Source organism: Fundulus heteroclitus, chromosome 1 (genome assembly GCF_011125445.2).
Source record: "Fundulus heteroclitus isolate FHET01 chromosome 1, MU-UCD_Fhet_4.1, whole genome shotgun sequence".
Lineage (NCBI taxonomy): Eukaryota > Metazoa > Chordata > Actinopteri > Cyprinodontiformes > Fundulidae > Fundulus > Fundulus heteroclitus.
The window spans coordinates 14,445,650-14,466,532 of NC_046361.1; the positions used below are offsets into that span (position 1 = coordinate 14,445,650).

Sequence of the window (20,883 nt, forward strand, 5' to 3'; positions counted from 1 at the left end):
TTAACAACAACTTTCTATTATGAATTATAGTCAGTTTCAGACAGAACTAGGGCTTTCACTAGACCCCCACATACTTAAAGTACTTTAAATCAAACCTTTTTCTCTGTTTGAGGGGTTTTGAGTGAGAAATATCCCAGCAGGTCAACAAACTGGGCAGCTTTGCGACCGTATGCAGGAAGCTCTGGCCAGATGGCCCAAGTCAGTTCCAGCAGAAGCTCCTGCTGAGATTTGCTGGAGTTCCTGTACAAAAATTTAGCACGAGCCAAAAGCAAGAATTTATAATTATACCTTTTTTTTTTAAACAATGTGAGTAAAAAAAAAAAGTTTCAACATTACCTGTAGATATGTAATGCCAAGCAGTGGGCTTGCCAGCGAACAGCAGAGGAGTTTGATTCGAGTAGGAAGCAGCGCAGAAACTGGATCAGAGTCTCTTTGTCTGCAAACTTGTTCAGCTGACTGACCAGAGCCATGCACAGCTGATCCTCCTGGCTGCTCACACCATCACCTGTAATCAGTAGAGACGAGATTTAACCGTCAGGAGAATCTGCTGCTTTTGTATTTTTATAAAAAGAGGAGGGCTGGAGCTTTGATCAAAATCTGACATTTACCACTAAACACTACATCTCACCCTCTTTGTCCTTTTCTTTGTCTTCCTTCTTGCTTTTCTTGCTGGAAGACTTGCTCTGAGAGGACTGGGAAGCGCCTCCCTGACCAGCACTACCTGAGCCACCGCCAGACAATGATGAGGAGCCAGAGGAGGAACTGGCCAGCACTTTGCTACCACAGAGAGCACAGGAGAGGAGCTGGAGCAGGACTGGAGAAACGCCCTCATCCACCAGGAAGCTGACCTGGAGCAGGAAGTACAGCACGGCTGGACAGCAACGAGAACGAAGGAAAGATCAAAGACGCAAATAATGTTAGCAAGTACTGGCTGGAAGTGTTTTTCTGCCCCTACCCCTAAACGTATTCTGAATCAACTTACAGTCATCCTTCATGCAAAACTTCTGCCAGTTGATCGTCCTTTGCGTAGCAATTTCAGCGCATGCTTTCAGATGCTCCATCTGCAAAATGAAAAGCAACTTAGCCTTATCATCTGAGACAACTAAACTGAATCTAGACAAAATGTTTGTATGGGGAAAAAAACCCAACAATGTAGCCTATCGATAAGAAAATCTGCTATGTTGAAAGGACACCAACCAGACTGATGAGTGTGTCGTACTGCAGAGCTGAACCAGAGGTCGCTGTGACTACGCCAGCACGGAGGAAGATGCCCTGCTCTTCCAGAAGCTTCTTGATGCTGCGCACGTGAGAGTCAAGGGTGTGCAGATCTCGCAGCTGACGATATTTCTCCTTGGAGCCGCAGATGAACAGCAACAACTTTCTAACTTGTCGCCTGACGAATGGCGTCTGCTGGATCATCAGATACTGAGACGACAGAGGAGAGAGAGAGATCGGGGGCTGTTATTTGTTACAAAGACAGAAGAAAATCAAGAAATACGATCGATTAAAAAAAAAAGTTACAATACTGAAAAAAAGCTTGTGAAAAGCTCACCTCTGATAGATAGTAGAACCAAGAATGGTCAAAAACAGGAGGCGGGATCCGGGTGTTTGTGTCGGCAATCTTCTTTATCTGATACGGCAGCCGGAGCACCATTTCTGTCAGTAACTGGGAGTAAGCCTCAAACACATCAGCAGCATGGCCCTGATGGCAGAAATAACAGCGTGAGCTCTCACAGGGAAAACGTAATGGAAGGTAAATAAGACGTTTTCTTGGATGGTCTACCTTGACATATTGGCGGAGGAAAAAGGGGCTCATGTCGGGGGGTGAGGAGGCTGTGTGGGGGCGTAGGAGCTGACTGGTGGATGTAGGCTCCTCTTCTCCTTGCTGATTTTTCCAGAACTCCAGGAGAGACTTGAGCACATGGAGACAGTAGTCGATGGCACCCAGGCTCAGCAAGGCTGTCGCTGTTGCATTGGAAATCAGGGAGGACGACTAAAGCCAAAACAAAAGGAAAACATCCCAGACACATTAGTAAACTCATTTAATTTGCTCACACAGTATAACAATTTTCTTCTTTCATCTCCTACAGTAATATTTTTTTAAGTTAAAAAAAATCTATATTATATTATCCTTCTGCAGCTTGTTCATTGATCAAATGAACAAGCTGCATAAGGATAATGTAAGGAAGATGCCGTACCTCTGAAGACGATTTGGACCCAGACTTTGTTCGTGACATGAAGACGCTCAGTAGCCTCATGATGACCAGGTGGACTTCATTGATCGAACTCCGCTCATTCTTTTTGGACACATCCTGCGGAGGAACGATGCTGATTAAATAAACCCAGTTCTACCCATGTCAAAATAACACGACCTGTGTTTTCAAGCCAAAAAGTTGTCGTATCTGTGCTACATCAAGCAGGTGGTGATAACAACATTAACTACATAGAAATTCAAAAGATAATCTTGAGCATGCCGTGACTCATCTTTTCTTTGACACTGTTTACCCTTTCTTCTTCAGTCAAATAATAAAATGAGCTTTCATTTAAAGTCAAAACACAGACAAAAACCTAACTTTTAAGTCAAAAACGCGTAACACTTTCTAAAGGTTTTTCCCCACCAGAAAAACTCGGTGTGGACGGGAGATGAAAATGTCCCAGAAAATGTTGGCCAAGGCCTTAGCGCTCTGTGTCGTCACCTTCTTGTGTATTCCAAGCTCAGCAATCAGCTGTGCAAGCAGGTCATCCAGAGCACCTTTATCCTTTTCATCCTCCCCATCCAGGTCCGACGTCAGCATTAGGACAACTTGCATATATGGGATGGCTTGAACCCCACCGACATTGTGGAGCTGAGAAAGATGCTGAAGCAAACGTTCCAGCAGCATCAGACGAACCATGTGCAACCTTATGAGAAACAAGCAAAAAATAAAACAAATAAAAACATTTTGAGGATTACAGGATTATTAATAAATTGTGCATTTTTCATTTGACAGCCAAGTTTCTAATACATTTCAAAATAAAACCAATTTAATTTCATTTTGTATTTTCTTCATAGCTGTTGCAGATAATCATGTAGAATAAAGTTAGAAGACTTTCTGTAACCAGACCTTTAAAAAAATAACTTTTAACCTTCTAATTAATGTCACTAAAGATCATATGAAGCATGAATGGCACTTTTAGAAGCATAGTTGCTAAAAAAAACTAATAAAAATAAATATAATCACTAAATTGTACAATCACAGTAGTTCTGTAATATGAGGAACAGGAAAAAGCAACTTAGTCTGAAGCAGAAAGTACTATTGTCTGGCTAAATGGTGCCTGAGCCCACTTACATAAAGTGTTCTGAAACCTTTTAATTAATAAGATTTTAAATCTGACGGTAATGAAGTTTTGCCACTTTACCTTTAATTTAAACCATCAGTTACCTTGCTTTGCCTCTCGTAAACTCTCCCTGACCACACTTACTGCTGTCTAACCCAGGGAAGACACTGAGTGCTGAAAGCCACTTCCCCCGGTCCCACATCCAAAACCTGGACAACTTAATGTAACACAAAGCCTCCAGCATTCATGATACTGACCTGTTGCTCGTGTGGATGTCTCCCTCAGTCTCTGCTTCTCCTTCTGAGCCTTCGCCCTCATGCTGCGCTGTGGTGGTACTGATCGCTCCGGTGCTGGAGCTCACACTGCCCGGACCCACTGGGTGGCCCTCCACTGTCGTATCGCCGTAAGCGCTGCTGCGTCCGGACACTGTACACAAGCATGTGGGGGGGAAAAAAACATGACAACGCAAACTGAGACTACAACCGGGCACAAGGAGAAAGCTCTAAGGATTAGATTAAGAAGATTAAGAATCAAGGAAAGACTTAATATCTTAAACCACTGTGATCAGTAGGATTTAAAACACATGGCCGGGCAGATCATATTTTTTTCAACTTTAAAAAGTTGTTTGGGAACATGGAGGGAAAGGAGCGCTAACTTATTCAAGCGTTCGTAAAAGATTAGTCAAGTGATCAGGAAGGAAAAATTAAAATAATGGTAAAAATTTGAGGTCTTGTACGTACTGACCATACGTGGTCGGAAATAGGATTTGATTTTCTAATTTCAGGCATGCATGTTTGTGTCTTCACTAAATTAGATTGGCCTAATTTATTTAAATAACCCACCACTGTGCTCCCCTGCTACAGAGTCGATAGCAGAACCCCCACTCTCTGAGCCCACACTGCCTCCGTGCTCAGCTGGGGAGGTCCGCAGCGTAGAGCCGTCAGTAGCAGCTGTGCTGCCCTCATCATCTGATGCCGGGGCTGAAATCATAGCAATAGCTGTAACAGTAAATACACCGCGGTCATCTGGCCAGGATACATGATCTTTGTCTTTACTTGTTTACTAACAAGCAAAAAAAGCACAATCCAGCACATTCAAAATAACTTGAACTGCCATTGCTGCCTCTTCTTCTTTTCTACATATTACATGCAACACAAAATGGAGAACAAGCTTCCTGCTTTGCCCCCCCCTGACTCTGTGGGAATGTTCTTATTACCTGATGCCGTTGTGTCTGAAAGGGTCCCAGCATCTAGTGAAGACGAGCTTGGAGCCTGGCCAGACAGGCCGAGGCTCTGAAGGCCGAGAGCGCTGCTATTACTGCCTGAAAATGCCCCCCAAAAAAGTACATTTAGGTGCTTTAAGAGTCACGACACACATTTCAGAGACAGTGTAAGGAACTATCACAGTTCTGGGAAATGGTACGTGTGTGTTGTTATTCTGTGAACAGCTTCAGGAAAAACAGAAAGAGGAAAATAGGTTCTCCAACCACCAGACTTCATAATATTGTTCTAAATCTGACGAAAATTACCTTGTTGGTCCTGCTGAAGGCTGAGTGCAATGGCAAGCTCTACCATAGTTTCATCATCAGCATCAGGAGGGATGTCGAGCATAGGAGGGTATCCCTCCGCTCCCGCCAGCAGAGCCTCCAGAGGAGAAGGATTCCCATTGTTGACATTTTCTGATGTTTCCAAGACCATTGACTCAGACTAGGAAAGCCACAACAAAGGTGTTACTCTTGTACATCAACCTGTTTTAACTAGACCTCTACAGGCTCCATATATGAGCTGCAGAGATGTAAAGATATCACTCTGCACTGCAAAGCTGGGTCAAAATAAAATTGCAAAAAAAAAAAAAAAAAAAAGAAAGAAAGAAAAACGCATTAAGGCAAAGTTGTTCATATGGCGCCACATACACATATTATTTCTATCAAAGATTTAACCTCATGAAATAGGTTTTATTTATCCTTACCACCATCTCAAAGTCTCCATGATCCACTTCGTTCTGCTCTTGGCTCTCCTGTCGACCCTCCTCTCCTCCCGTCATCGCAGACGACTGCATTTTGTCGTCCGCATCATCGTCGTCGTCATCATCTTTGTCTCCTGGCGATGCGTGAATCACAAAGCTTTAGTAACATCCAGACACAGAAGACTGAGTTTAACTCGGTAAGCTTACCGATAGGCGTGTTAGAGCGTGGGGGCGATGGAAGAGTCACGTGGCGGCGTTTGTTTCTTGGCCGCAGCACTCTGATCAGGGCCTGCTTACAGGCGAAGCTCACTGCCGTGTCCTGACACATTGTCCAAGCAAAACATTGTCATTTTTATTGCTCTTAAATACAGAAATTAATACAAAACGTTCCCATCCTAACCACGTGATTAAAAATCCATACAGCCAGTTAAATGAAATGGGACTGTCAGTATTACGAAGATCTTCCTTCAATCATGACACACTGCAAAAACAGAACTTAAAATAAGTAAAATGTTCTTAAAATATGTGTATTTCTCCTTGATTTGAGCAAGTAAATACAGGGTGCTTGCTCTTTTTCCAAATTAAAATTCCAGACTTTTTTAAAACTGATATTTTTTTCCCAAGACCTTAACTTTATGTACTTGTATACTTGTGTGCCTACTGCCTACTTCATTGGTTGAGATTGTACAAACTGTTTATTAGAAATGTTAATTTTTATAGGCTAGTATTCAATGAACAAATGCATTATTCACAGTAGATTATGCTTTTACTGATGAAAACGTTTCAAAACATGAAAATCACAAGTACATGAATTTCACATCAAACAAGTGTTTGATTCCATTAGGCTAATACAGTACGTGACCAGTTAGTAAAATTATAGTTTTATTGCCTACCTTCCTATTTCTCATTTCACAATGCCTTTGAGCATACTGTAAAATTCTACCACACATTTTTTCCCCATACTTTATTAAGACATTCACACAAAATTCAAGACTTTTTAAGGTCTGGAAAACAGTGTTTCAAAATTCCACACTTATTAAGACTTTCAGGACTTGCGCAAGCACCCTGAAATAAGATGATTTGCCAATGGAACAAGATTTTTGACCTTAAAATAGGAACAACTCATCTCCATCATCTTATTTCAAGTGCAGTATATCTAATTATCTTATTTTAGGGGTCAAAATACTCACTCCATTGGCAAATAATCTTATTTACCTGCTCAAATCAAGGACAAATACACTAACTTTAAGAACATTTTACTTATTTTTAGATCTGTTTTTGCAGTGTGATCACTAGACGTATTGTTACTTACAGGGCACAGTAACATTTGCATGTAGATCTTGGACGCTACATTGATGTAATCCAGTTCACACGTGCAGTAGGCATGTATGATGTCGATCAAGGCGTTAACTGTAGCTTCCACGTGCGTCAGGCCTTGGATGGAAGAGAAGGGGAAGATAAACAAACTGGTATCCAAAATGTCTTCATCTCGATTGCACATGTCACAAATCCCGTTGAAGTCTACAAATACTCTGCGCCAACAGAGAAATTAGTTCTCTGTCTCTCAGGGCTGCAAAAACTAATTCACAAAGTGATCTTCCTGTTCTAGCTGCTTGTTGTTCTTGACACGCATTACGGGCGGAAATTTGTCTTGTGGGGTGTCAAAAATATTGTGACAAAGGCCTTTATAAGGTAATGCATGTAGCATGAATTACTAACACACGCTGTTGATAAAAGTAGAAAAGCCGCATGCAGGCGACACGCACAATGTATTTGCAACAGTTGGGCTTTGGTGATTTACACTTACCAGGGAGGCAAGCAGGCGCAAGAAACGCGTTCTTTGGTTTTTGGGAATGGAGTTTCCAGAAGTTATTCATAAGCTGAGCGATGAAGTTACAGCTTTCTCCATCTACGTGCTTCAGCCCATCCTCTGTCATGTCTAATTTACAAACACACAAACAGGAACTGCTCTTAAAATGTACATTTATATTCAGACCGGCTCGTCAAAATTCACCCTAAGCAACGGCTGTTCTAAAGAAGTTTTATTGCTTTTGAAACCCTAACACTTGTTTCACAGAGTTTAAATGTACAACCTTGAATTACTGTTCACCGATCTGGAAAAACGGCTTTTGACGAGCGTAAAAGCTTCTTACCAGAGTCGTGGTGCGATGACTTGTTTTCTGTGAAATGCACCAAGTTGTTGGGCCTCATGATAGCAATCGAGCGTGCGGTGATCACAAGCCTCTGAAAAACATCCGGGTCAAGTTCTTTTCCTTCACGGCTGCAGCTGTTCAAACACTGCACTGCGTTGCTCAGCAAGGACTGGTCCTGGTGAGGGAGAGACGCAGAGGAAAGTAGCGCTAAGAGTCACATAAACTGGACCAAAGTGCAGCAGCCCCACTTCTAACCAGCATTAGGAAACAAGAGCACGCATCACCAGCGTTTGCCTCCCTACATTGGCTCCCGGTATCCTATCAAGTTAATTTTAAAACTTAATTGCTAGTTTTTAAAACTTTAGATGGTTTAGCTCCAGCTAAGACCTGTTGCACCCACCTACATCAACAAGATCTTTAAGGTGAGATCAGAATTTACTAGCTGTTCCACAATCCAGACTCAAGAGTAAAGGAGATCGTGCTTTTTCAGGCATGGCTCCCAGCCTTCTTATAATTTGCCTTCTTATGTCTTTTATGTTTTTCTCAAGGCTTAGATGAATTTAGGGTCTTAAGACCCATTTTAAGTCCTCGTGATTTATTGTTTATTGATTATTCTTTTTTACCACTCAAGTTGAGCGTGAATATTTAGTTCTTGCTTTTCTATTACTCCCCCCCAACGTTTTTCAGCAATGTTTGTTTATGCCTTTAAAGGAATAACTGACAAAAGTAAATATCACTTTTTAAAAAAAATGGATGGAAATTATATGATTAAATATACTTTTTTAAACGCAAATTGTATTTCATGAAGTTCTTTCATTCTACAAGTTTGGCTCTCCATTTCTCCTAGCTTGCCATTATCTCATGGTCTATGAGTGGTGTATGTCACTTTTATTGTTTGAGTAAAATCAATTAAACCGACACAAAAGTGAAAATTTTTCCTATTGGCATCAATTAAGAAAAAACATGGCAAAACAGACCATCTTAATCATTGCAGAAAATGTGACTCACAAATCGTTGTCTCACCTTTATGGCACGCTCAGGGGAGACCTGAGCACAGTACAGGTCGCTGCTGTGCCATTAAAACCTGTTTGTCTGCTTCTTTCTCACCTTATGGTTGTGGTAGGCGTTACGGCTGGTGTGCAAACTAGCCAGGAGTCCTTTGGTCTGCTGCTGGACTCCCGCTGGAGTCGGCATGGACAGGAGTAAAGTTGCCAGCTCCAGAGCAGCAACCTTGTTTTTCTCCTAGGGTGTTGATACCAGGATTTAACATTTATGAAAAAAGACACTTAACGGAGACAACAAAGTTTGTTCCAGCTCATTAACACATTTAAAAACAACCAAAATGTAATTTCTTTTGTCTTTACCTTTTCATTGGATGAACCTACTGCAAAGCAGTTTTCCAAAGCTTCAAGTGAACTGACCACCAATCTGAAAGGAGAATTAATCATTATTTCTACTTATGATACTTATGCAAAAAAAACAAAAAAAAAGCAACTTAGATTTACTTTATAGCAATCTTTCCTAATCTAAATGCCAAACAACACAAAATGCAGGAATAAATGTAGGGAAAGGAAAAGACAAATTTGGTGCAAGCGTGACGATGTTGCATGACATGTATGCAGTCTCAGGCATGGACACACAATGTGGCACACGTGCACAAAAAAAAAAAAAAAAACGTACAAACAAGCAGAGAAAGGGCAGTTACTAACCGGTCCAAGGTCGATAAGGACTCAGTTTCAGAACTTTTTATTGTATTTTTGGGAGCAAAAGAAAAAGAACAAAATCAAGAGTGAGGATTACAGAAAGAAACAAGTGTAATTAATGAATCAGCTTAACAAAAGAGAGGCATGCAAGAAAGGATGACCAAAAGAGCCATGCAGTAAAGAGAACCTGTTTTTCCTAATATAAGATCGTACTTTCTTTTTTTTAACACAACCCTTAAACACTAAACAAGGACAATGAGTAAGAAGTGGAAAAATGAAAGCAATATGATGAATGCTGCTTGTCGTGACCTATATATGAGCAAAAATCAACAAGGTATAAATTGTATTACAAGTAAAAAAAAAAGTCAACAATCTGCCAACATGTCATAATCTTCCTGCTGGGGAAAGCTAATTTCCAAAATTCAAGCTCAACTAGAACGGCTGAGAGTTTTGCTGTTTTCTTTCCGTCCGACAGCCTGATCATTTAAACACATGTTGGAGTGGGAAGGCCGTACCTCTCCAGCACAGTGCCACTGGTCGTGGTTGGCGTAGCTATGTCTCCATCAGAGTTGCCACTGCCCTGGTTGAGGCTGGGGCTGCACACGTTGTTAACTGAGCCAGAGAAGTCCTCCGGTGGATCCTCGGGCCAGCCAAACTGCTCCTTAGTTTTACCGTAGATCTTTACCGAGTCGAGCATGGTGACTCCAGCTGGATCAACAGACGCTCCGACTTTAAAAGAAAAGACACTGAATGAAGGAAACTGCTTGAAGTTACAAAAAAAGAGCTCAGGCCAGATCACAAGCTCTTTGGAAAAGTTCCATATTTAGTAGCTAAGCGTTGAACATTTTCCCTGTGGTGACATGATTATATGAGAACTAGGTGTCGGACATCTAAATATGGTGACTCTTCCACAGGTGTAATCTTACTGAATATGGACAGCTTCTTGTCAGCCTGCAGAGCCTCCTCTCTGGTGAAGGGGAAGTCAAACCAGCGCGCCCTCGTCAGGTTTATCTGCATGGTGCGGCCGAAGACCTCGACATAGGAAGGGGCCCGCTCAATGGCCTGAGTGCCCACTTGCACTCGCATGCCTGTCATCACCATTGAACTGTTGTTGTTGTTCACCACTTCCACGGTGAATCCCCCGGGCTGGAAAGCGAAAAATTATCAAGACTTTATCAGGGGTTCAGAACTGGGTCATGGAGACAAATGTTGTAGGGGTCTGGTTTAGCACTCCAAAGTTAGTTTCATTTTTAATCTACCCAAAGTAAAACTAAAATAATTAAACTCTGCTGGCTTTACTGAAGCATAGTAAGGCTTGACTACTCTGTTCTGAACTTTAAATGACGGTTGCTATAGATGGTGAAGTTTCAACCCAAGCACAAAGCTGTTAACTATAACATAACTCTGGGTTACTAACTTATGTAATAGTGACTTATTAAGACAGAGAAACTATGATAATATTGAGCACCTTTTTTTTCTGACTGATTTATTAGTTATAGGAGGTATTCACCTTTGTGTTGGCCACATACATTCCTGTGGAGTTGAGCCGGTGTTTTATCTGCTGCCCGTTGTAGACCTGCAGCAAGTCATTACCCCCAAACTCCACCTCTGTCAGCTGCTGATTGTGTTCAAAGAAGTCCACTGGGAAAGTCACTTGACTGGAGGTCCGAGTGGCTTAAAATGTAAACATTGCATTGAAATTAGAACATTTTGGAAACGGCATAAACCATGTTAGTAGGACACCCAGTTTACCCATTTATTAGTCAACCAACAGGAAACTACCCTCACAAAACTTAATTACAACAAATTATCCATCTCGTGATTTCAATCCCGTCTCTTTTGAATTTAGTGGGCTTAAAAAGCAGCATTTAGTGCTTTTAAACTCACTTGCAGCAGCAGCTTTGCGCTTGCGCACTGGCTTCATGATGCTGATGCCACAGGTCGGCTGCAGGGAGGGCTGGAGCCAGTACGACGTGTTGTCTACGTTTGCCATGTAGATCCTAAGGCTTCCATCCTCGCAGAGGAGAATCATCGTTGTGCGCTGCTGTTCATTGCTTGCAGTGTGTCTGATAGCGACCATATCTTGGATCTGGGGAGGAGACAAATAAAACCTAAATATTTAAAATGAATTACAAACAGAACGTGGAGATACTATATAAGCGCAAACCTGTTTTCTGTTAATACATTGATCCATATTTTCTACTTCCAGAGTTTATGCACGTGTTCATAGCAGCTTAACACACTTTTATAAAAGTCCCCAGTATTCTGGTTATGTGCTGCAGTGGGAGGGGGGTCAGGACTGTGAATGAACCCTACCTTTGCTTTAGCCGGCAGAGTTTTGATCTCCTGGATGAGGAAGGTGTCTGGTTTAACCATGATCACAAGTGGAATCCCAGTTGTCTGTTGCACACAGCAGACCAGACCTGGGTGGTTCATCACCTCTGACCACTGGCACAGAGCAGGGGACAGCTTACTGCTACCGCCATTGGAGCTGAAAAAACAGAACAACAAACAAGTGTTAGTTCTTCCAGCCATTTCACATATTTATCAGGCTCATTTCTGTATAAAGAAAATATAGAAAGCATAAGCGGTGTGGAGCAAATGTTACCCTTTAATGTTGATGGGAAAGAGCCTCTGCACTTCAATTGTGCTGCGGCCCACAGTGGCAGCAAAGGATTTCCCCTGACTGTAGCTGAAGAAAAGCATCTGAAGGACGTGGGAGTAGTAAACAGACACACCACCCCCGGCCACCTGCCCGTTGCTGTCCTAGAATCAAAATAAAGACTTTATCTTTATTTTTTATAAAAGAGCGTTTCTCTTTTAACAGTTCCACACAAATCGTAATAAAACATGACCCTGAATAAGTTTGAAAGCATCGCAGTATAACACTTCTACTTAACAAAATGTTGGTCTTCTACCTTTTTAATGACACTAGAAGTGCAAAATAGTTACATTTTAATGTTTTTTTTAATATGATCTCTTTTTAACTTACTTTCAAATCATCATGGGTTATTTCCAGCACATTTGTGACATAGAAAGGACCATGCTGGGCACTGCTGGATTCATCCATGATCTGAGTGTACATGTATCCTGCTGAAGACATGATTACAATGATGTTTTTTCCCTCTTCATTGAAAAGGAAGGTGGCATCTCGGATCTTGGAGCTGGGGAGCAGGAAGTAGTACATGGGGCTCAGGGCATCCACTGACAAGTCATAGATCTGTTCACAAATAGAAAACCAGCATTAATAACGTATTAACGCACAAAGCCTTTGACTTTCCAGATGAATAACTAAAACTTTACATATTTCTACCATTATTAGGATAATATTCTCTTTAAAATGGAATTTGCCGTGGTTTCGCTGTTTTGTCATGACTAACCTTGACAAAGTCAGCTGTGATGATTGCAAGCTCAGTCTGGGAACCAGGCAGCCAAATGGCTTTGATGATGAAATTTCCTGTGGCCAGCTGTGGATGTAACACCAGGTGGTCGGAGACGGAGCCTGTGCTGCTGAATGTCAGAACATGGCAGTCCTGGAAAGATGGAAAGAACAAAATTATAGCCAAATGCCGAATTTCAAAGCACATGACTAAACATTTTAGATAAATCTGTTCAGGAAAAATAAGCATAAAAAAATCTGAAGTTTAGAAAAGTCTGGTTTCCTGACCTTTAGACCACATACAGCTAGATAATCTTCATTACAAGGGTTGCCTGTGAGACTGAGCACAGTGAAAGGAACTGGGGCAGAGGCCAGTCGGGTCAGTGTTAGCTTCCTCTTGCTAGAGTCAGCTTGCTTCAGAAGTGTGGACAACTGCAGGACTGTTATCTGCAAAAAGAGAAAAAAAGGAAAATAAATCATGTAGCTTCCTACAACAGAAACGCTTCTGCAATCTAATACTGGCCCATCAGAATAATAGAAAACATTATCTGTGATATTACTATAAGAAACTAATCAAATGTTAACATTGTACAAAGAAATACATTTGTTGTGCTTATAAAGAACTGTAATGTAGGCTAATTTATTGCATAAATTATCCAGGGGAGGCAGGACACCCGCTATTACCATCTAACATAGAAAGGATTCCTGGATCAATGTGTGTTTATGTGCTTTATGTGTCTCTGCTCTGTCTTCTGTAACCTCCAGTCAGTCGAGGCAGATGACCGTTCACACTGAGCCTGTTTCTGCTGGAGGTTTTTCCTTCCTGTTAAAGGGGAGTTTTCCTCTCCACTGTCGCTTCATGCATGCTCAGTATGAGGGATTGCTGCAAAGCCATTGACAATGCAGACGACTCTCCCTGTGGCTCTACGCTTCTTCAGGAGTGAATGCTGCTAGACAATGACTCGATGCAATCTGCTGGGTTTCCTTAAGCCGGGCGTACACTGTACGAGTTTTTCCCCTTTTCGGGCCGATTCTTCAGTCGTGCGAGCATTTTTTTAATCGGGCAGAATTTCAGCTTGATCGTAGAGGGGGGGAGGAGGGGGGACTGGCTTCTCACGACTACCTCCCGATCAGGAATCGGACGATCGTGAAAATCAAACATGTTTGAAATTCAGCCGGCTGTCGTGAGGTTTTCGTGAGCGCATCCTGCTGTTCAAGCAGAGCTACGAGGGGGCGCCCTCCCCTCCTCTCCGTCCCCGCCAGCGGAGGGAGGGAAGCGGGCGTCCCTGAGGAAACCTCCGGCCGGTGTTGGGGAGGGCGAGCCGTCCGGTCCGCGCAACGCGCTGGCCGCCTGTTTTCGGCACTCCTCCGCTTGCTGGGGGGGCGGGCCAGGCGACCTGCCGTGCCGCGCGGCCGCCGGTGTGTCTCGTCTCTCCTCTCTCTCCCCTCCGTTCCCCTGACGCCCGGTGCCTCCTGCGGGCCTCGCCAGAGCTGGGCTCGAACCCCTGCTCTGGGTCCCTGTCACCTACCGTCGCTCGCCTGCCTCTGCCACCACAGCGAGCGGTCCCAGAGGGGACACGACGTACAGTGTGAGCAGTCCGGTCTCGTCCGAGCGTCGCGCCGCACAGATCGTGAGCGGTGAACTTTTTAAACCCAGCGGTTCCGTCGCACAGTTTGAGATGTATATAAGTACCACGACTGAAAAACTCGTACAGTGTACGCCCGGCTTAAGATAAGATAAACTTTTTGACTACTCTGTCTGATTTGTTTGAATTTGACTTTATAAAGTATTTTGAGATGACGTGTCATCAATTGGTGCTGAATAAATAAAACTGAATTGAAAAATCAGCTCTTATTTTGTTCGTTTATGTGATGCAGCAATATTCAACTTACCAGCTTTGTATAACTAAATCTAAAATAAAATTAATTGTAAATAATAGAAACCAAAGATTAGTTTGGATTTAGAGTGCGCTCCTATTAGGAATTTGTGATCATGTAGCACGCCCTGCTGAACTACAAACAACTAGCGCCAGCTGAGCTGATGTCAATATTCCTGTTTAGTTTAAATCAAGTTGTTGTATTCCTATTCGTAGAACTGATTGTAATTAAGTTTTAACTTGCATTGTTTTTTTAGTTTTAATGCAATAAAAAAAATATATTAATGAACATCCACACACCAGTTTGGATTTCCTACTTTTCCCAGAGTACGACTTATCCACTGACCTTTCCCTTTTCATGGCTGACTGCAAGATGCTGGCGACGGCCATGGGGCGAGGAAAGGACGCACATGGCGACACGACGCAGAACATGTGCGCTGATGAGCTGACGTATTGTTTGGCCTTGGTCGCCACTGTAATTCATCCGCACATTTTCAAAGGCCCCTTCCTGAGAACCAAGAGTGGGCACCTGAAAAGGACCAAAGAGGAATAATTGCAACTTTTTAATGCATGTACTGCACATTTTAAAATAATTTTGGTAAAATATAAAGACGTTGAGGCGTGTTCATAACCACTTTCAGCATTCAAGTTACCGTACCATTAACTGGTCCGTCATCTCAACGTTTTTGTCCTGAGTGTGCAGTTCATTCAGGGCTTTTTGGGCACGGCTGCTGCTTCCCACTGCGGATGCTTGCTGGAAGTTAGTTTGAATGGCTTCCATGAGAAACATGAGCATCTCAAGAATAACGGCAGCGGTGGACGATCCCATCTGTCGCAAAAAGGGCCAAAACCACAGGTGTCAGTATGTACATTAAATAGCCAAATAAAACTAGACGGCTTGAAGGGAAACCAAACATGGGCACCAAACGAAGTGCAACAGATTAACAAAAGATATTTCCTCTAACCACTTGTGCTAGCAACTCTTCCTGGCAGCCCTCAATGCTTTTGCAGACACTGTTTTTCTTTGGTCTCTCTTCATCGGTGGATTTGCCGTCGCAGATTGTGACCTTGCCCTTTTCCGATGGAGAGGCGTTCTGGTGTCTGATGGCACTCTCCGGCATCCGCAGCTCACTCTGGAAAGCTGATGACTCTTTCAGAGTTGAGCTAATGCCACTGCTGGGGCTGCGTTTGACCAAAGCCTGTGGATGAAAGTGAAATAAAAACTCCTTAGATATTTGAAATAAAAATCTAAGATCGGCAGAATATGCAGTTTGAAGTGGATCTACAAAGTTTCAACTTTCACATTTTAACGTTAGGATAACCTATACACATTTTCATTAACTCCCTTAACCTTTTAAACATACAGTAAACAATTAGAGGAATGATGATTGATGAAGGCAAGATTTGACCAAAGGGCCTAAAAGCCCTGCAAAAACTAGGCTGTTCAACGATTTCTCAGACTAATAACTTAAATTACAGTTAGGCATGCTAACAGCATGTACTCTTACATGGTTACCCTGCTAAAACATAACACGACTGTGTGTGAACAACTGCAAAAGCAGAAAGAAAAACTCTGCACAGAGCACTGCACTCAGCTGTAATAGACGACTGTAACACAGACATAGAAGCAGACGACGTTATCCACAAACACTGCAGGACTTCACTACTCTACATCAAACAATAAACAAAGAAACATGTAGTGGATGGTTTTCTATTCGCATGCACACTTACTAAACAAATCCAACATTAAAGATTAACTAGGAAAGCTGGCCTACAAACTGAGAACAGAGACAGGCATTCATAGCATTTTAGTTCTGGCCACGGGTGTGGACTAGCTATAATCCTGATCAAATGAAATGACTGGATGGAAGTCAATGGGGGAATGACTTGCAAACCAAAGTTACCGCTGTTGCTCTCTTCCCATGATGACCTGAGGTATTCGGTCTCACCTGGCAGCTGCCATCCTCTTTGGCACCGCAGTCACAGAAGAAAGAGCCAAATTTGGCATAGGAGATCTCATGGTCTTTGTGACAGACCCTGGCGCACACTGTGCACACACCTACCCCATCTACCATCTTACAGGTATGACAGTGGTACCTACAAAAGGAAAAAAAAACAGATCAGGTTATACGTCTAGTACATTAGTGTAGCGACTAGGCGTGAGCAGGTTAATGATATTGAGCTATACTGAGGTTTAAGCAAGCTGCAGTTTTAAACCCCTTAAAATATTATGTCCCCGTTCTACTGTTTAAAGTCCTTTTAAGGAGACGTCACCGAACCGGTTGTGTTTCCACCTTAGCAAACTTCCTCTGCCTCTGAAAAAAACCTGCTAACATAGCAGCAGCTTCCTGCTGGACCAGATGAAATGATCTCTTTCATCAGGAGTTGGAGCTGGAATAGTAGCACCATCAAAACGTTGTGAGCGCCACATTTAAAACTTGATTTTTATCTTGTTTTTAAACAAACAAAAATAAGAATAATGAAATGTTGTATTAGCATCAGACTAACAAACTGGCTGGCTATTATCTTCCTGCGGTTTATTTTTATTTTGGAATGACTCGTCTCTCAGCATGAATTGGTGAATGCAAAGCTTTAAACTGAGCTCACAACGTATTATTTCCACTGTACCCATAAACACTAGTTCAGACTACTGCCTTAACTACCCAGATGAACACGATTCATTTTCAGAAACTATTGAGAGAAAATGTGTGTCCACAAAAGAGGACGCAGCACCACTGAAAAACCTATAGTAGGTATGCTAAGCCCATTGGTGGCACTAACAAAGAAACATGTAAAAAAGAGCGAGCATGTGCTGAGCAGACAAGTCGGGAAGTAAACGCAGCACCGTGGCGGTGGAATCAGACACAAGGATCCCGCTGTGTAGAGCGGGCTCGTTAGAAAGGAAGAGTCTGAGGACGCCGCTAACAGCCACAACACAACATGGTGCCATGTTTGTTGTTTTTTTGTGAGAGTGAGGCATATGCGTGTTACAGAGGGAGGCAAAGCCACAACATAATTAGTAAAAAAGATGCGGCTTCCATGTACGAGCAGAAAAATTAAACCTCTGATTTGAAATTGATCCACTCTGGGATCCGTTTCCAAACTGATCGTTTACAGTCTTCCAAGAAGCCACATCCATGTGGACGCACAGCCTAAACCACAAAATACCTTTGTATCCATGGGGACGGGCCTCAGTCTGCCTTTAACCAGTTAAGAACTTGCTCCAGCACGAACCCTGGTTACTCACTAGACCCACTTGGTGGAAAACCCCAATAATTGAAAATGCTAGTGTGAGCAAAGGACAAGACTGCACTGTCTTAAATGTAGAAGGTGCAAAGCTGCAAGGAAAATACCAATTGAGCAGCCAACTGCTGGCTCTATGCAGATACAGACTGACTAGATAGAATAATCTTGTTGTAGTTGTCTTAGTCTATAAAGAGCAGAATAAGAAAGAAGGGAATTCAAGGGGTCAAAAGAGGAAAGCCATCACTAAACAGAGGAGTATTATGCTTCCAACTCTCCAGTGTTTACAGCTCTGTCCCCCAACACTTTCCAGAGAGATTACATCAGCAGTCTCGTCATGATTCAGGTGACCAAATACTCCGCTCACACCAAGCAATAGCTTCTGACGACCCAGGACAGTGACTGGTGGGTCATTGATATACATCTGACTTAGCATGTGCAGAGGAGGATGGACCTCCATGTGCTTAAAAACAGCAGCGCACCAACAACAGGTTGCTCAATACGAGCCACTAGAATTGACAAAGACTCCTGGATAGGTGTCGTTTTCAGAAAGAACAGTGAAAGTCCGATTGGGTCCAATTTAAGCCTGTTTGCTGTTGCAATGACCCGGATAACTGAGCATTCAAGGACTTAAACGACAATGATATTTAGTAGCCTTTAGTCTACATTTCGGCTTCAACAGACAGCAGTTGGGGAGACAGTCGCGCAGGAGTTAGGGAGTTCGTCCTGCAATTGGCGGGTTGCCGGTTCAATCTCAGTCCTTGGGCAAGACACTTCACCCGAATTGCCTGCTGGCAGCGGTCAGAAGGCGGCTGATGTATGGCAGCCTCTCAGTTCTGTCAGTCTGCCCCAGGGCGGCTGTGGCTGCTAACATAACTCACCACCGTCAGGGTGTGAATGACTGATTGTAGTGTAAAGTGCTTTGAGGTCGTCAGACTAGTTAAAGCGCTGTACAAGTACAAGCCATTTATCATCAATGTTACATTATGTTTGCAGCAGTCAGAATTTTTTGTGATTTAAAAAAATAAATAAAAATAATCAGATCATGTGGAATTTCTGTTCTGTTCACACAATGATACTGTGACATTTTCACTGAATGTTATGCCGTGACAATTTCTTACCAGCCCATGTCTAGGAACAATAACATTGCAATTGTTTATGAATAAATTGTGAACATATATGTAATAGAACTGATTAAGCCTTTCACCACGCTTCTATGTTCACGTTTGCCATCAGCTTGACTTTCTATTCAATCTTGCACTACATTTAGAGATAAGCATCACTTCGGTTTTTATTCATACAATTCTAGGCTCTAATCACAAATAGGGCTAAAAAGGATTGACTTTTTTTTTTTCCCGAATTCTGAATTGATTCTCATTAATTCCAAAAGATCGATTTAAAAAAATGCCTTTTTGCACTGTAAACTTAAATGTGTGAGCCGGCATTTTCGGCTCATGCTCAACTCTAGGAGGTGAATTTTTTAAAGTCATAGTTTTAAAAATGCACCAGTTTAGTGCCCAAACAGGAGCTGTAGATATGTCTGGTGTCTGTTTTCTACCCTGGATCTGTTTGGGTGTTCTGCCCCACAGCATGTTTGGGAAAGCAACTGTCTCAGCATTCAGGGAGATGCTTTGGTCCTTACAGCCACCATTAACTATCATTACTTTATTAATTTGCTGTTGAATGTTAATATAATACTAGTATCAACATGTTGCATAACTACACAGTCATGTAACTCAGGTGACAGCTAATAAATATTTATAATACCAACAATCCAATTTGAGATCGGATAAAAAAATAATCAATTCTAAATCTTGAGAATTGGAATCGAATCGATTCTTGAAATTTGAATCCATACCCTAATCACAAGTCAAACTAACTTTTTGCCTTTCTCCCTACAGAGTAAAAAAGGCACTACAGTCACATTCTGATAAATATATAAGCCCACATGAGCTATAGATGGATAGGTTGGCATTGTCATGGACAAGAGGTGTGGGATACAGTTTTACAGTTATTTAGGGCAATGTTTGGTACCAAAAAACTAAATATAAAATACATGAGGTATTTAAAAGTGGTGGAATTCAAACTTAAAAGCAAACTAATGGGAAAAACTTGTTTTTACCAATGCTGGTTCATGAACTCCTTCTGAGTCACGGTAAAAGTGCAGAGTTTGTTGCAGAGTGAGTCTTCATCCTGTCAAACAATAACAACACGTTAACACTGTGGTTTATTTCTAAATTTTCTTATAGACTGTGAAAAACATAAGCGTTTAATCCTCCCCAAAGCAATCATCGGAAGTCAGAAACAGTGATAGAACAGAATAAATGTCTGTAAAAGTACAGGTAAAAAAAATATCATGAAAAAAAGGTAAATGTTTTTCACTCATTTCAAGAAGCGAAACTCATTCAGATTCCTTACAGATATTAAAACAGTGTCGTCTTATTGTAATACCAGGATTATGGCTTATAGATAATGAAAACCAAGAATTATTTCTTGCAAAATTAGAATGTTCTGAAAAAGTTTTAGAAAATGTACTTGCAATAGATTAATTTTGTCCCATTTCAAATATTATTGTGCAAACCCTACAAAGAGGATTTTTCTGGAAAGCTTTTGGTATGTTAAAATATTAAAATTAGGGCTGTCAAAATAACGCGTTAATTTCGATTAATTAATAATAAAAAAAAAATAACGGATTAAAAAAAATAACGCAAATTAATCGTATAGGGTAGTTCACTGCTATTGTTTTCATCCGGGTTTTTCACGCCTGCGCGCCGGACTGGAAGGCAGAAGGCGAGCACAGCGGCAGACGCCAACAGAGCAAACAACGAGTTCTCGACGTATTTTTCTTCTTTAGGTAACGTATCACAAGATCGTTTTAAGGGTAAGTTGATGGTTGATGGAATCAGATTGCCAGATACCGTCCAGATAGCGAGTCTGTGAATGCTGGCCAAACGATTTAGTCCGGCCCGGTGGCCAAATGCATTATCATTATTCAACGGCTGTATCTCCTCGCTGCATCGACCGATCTGCACTAGATTTTTTGTGAGTCGTGGGCGAGCGCTGCCCAACGCGTTTGTGTGTATCGCCCGGTGGACGGGTGGGGAAAATGCGTGACAGCTTCTGCGGTGGCTGGCGGCCGGCGGTGCGTGAAGGCGCTTGGCTGCAGGGCCGATCGACGCCGCTTGCGGCTTTAATTATTTAAGTAGGACAATGACCAGTGCACAATTAAGTTGTATTTACCGGAG

General features: G+C 42.1%; 1 protein-coding gene across 1 annotated transcript in view; it reads right to left on the minus strand.

Moving 5' to 3' along the window:
* ubr4 (ubiquitin protein ligase E3 component n-recognin 4) overlaps positions 1-20,883 on the minus strand; it is a gene marked incomplete in the record, with an annotated part of 74,416 nt that overhangs the window by 19,722 nt on the left and 33,811 nt on the right. The window contains 35 exon segments of the mRNA XM_036135910.1: positions 96-240; positions 337-505; positions 629-871; positions 983-1,061; positions 1,198-1,425; positions 1,553-1,702; positions 1,784-1,993; positions 2,199-2,312; positions 2,697-2,901; positions 3,576-3,744; positions 4,161-4,298; positions 4,535-4,639; positions 4,847-5,024; positions 5,287-5,417; positions 5,491-5,602; positions 6,596-6,717; positions 7,091-7,222; positions 7,437-7,611; positions 8,544-8,678; positions 8,801-8,864; positions 9,146-9,178; positions 9,655-9,868; positions 10,066-10,285; positions 10,650-10,813; positions 11,027-11,228; positions 11,456-11,630; positions 11,748-11,905; positions 12,132-12,359; positions 12,520-12,672; positions 12,807-12,965; positions 14,742-14,924; positions 15,054-15,224; positions 15,361-15,594; positions 16,345-16,492; positions 19,761-19,831. Coding sequence (XP_035991803.1) covers positions 96-240; positions 337-505; positions 629-871; positions 983-1,061; positions 1,198-1,425; positions 1,553-1,702; positions 1,784-1,993; positions 2,199-2,312; positions 2,697-2,901; positions 3,576-3,744; positions 4,161-4,298; positions 4,535-4,639; positions 4,847-5,024; positions 5,287-5,417; positions 5,491-5,602; positions 6,596-6,717; positions 7,091-7,222; positions 7,437-7,611; positions 8,544-8,678; positions 8,801-8,864; positions 9,146-9,178; positions 9,655-9,868; positions 10,066-10,285; positions 10,650-10,813; positions 11,027-11,228; positions 11,456-11,630; positions 11,748-11,905; positions 12,132-12,359; positions 12,520-12,672; positions 12,807-12,965; positions 14,742-14,924; positions 15,054-15,224; positions 15,361-15,594; positions 16,345-16,492; positions 19,761-19,831 — 5,517 coding nt within the window.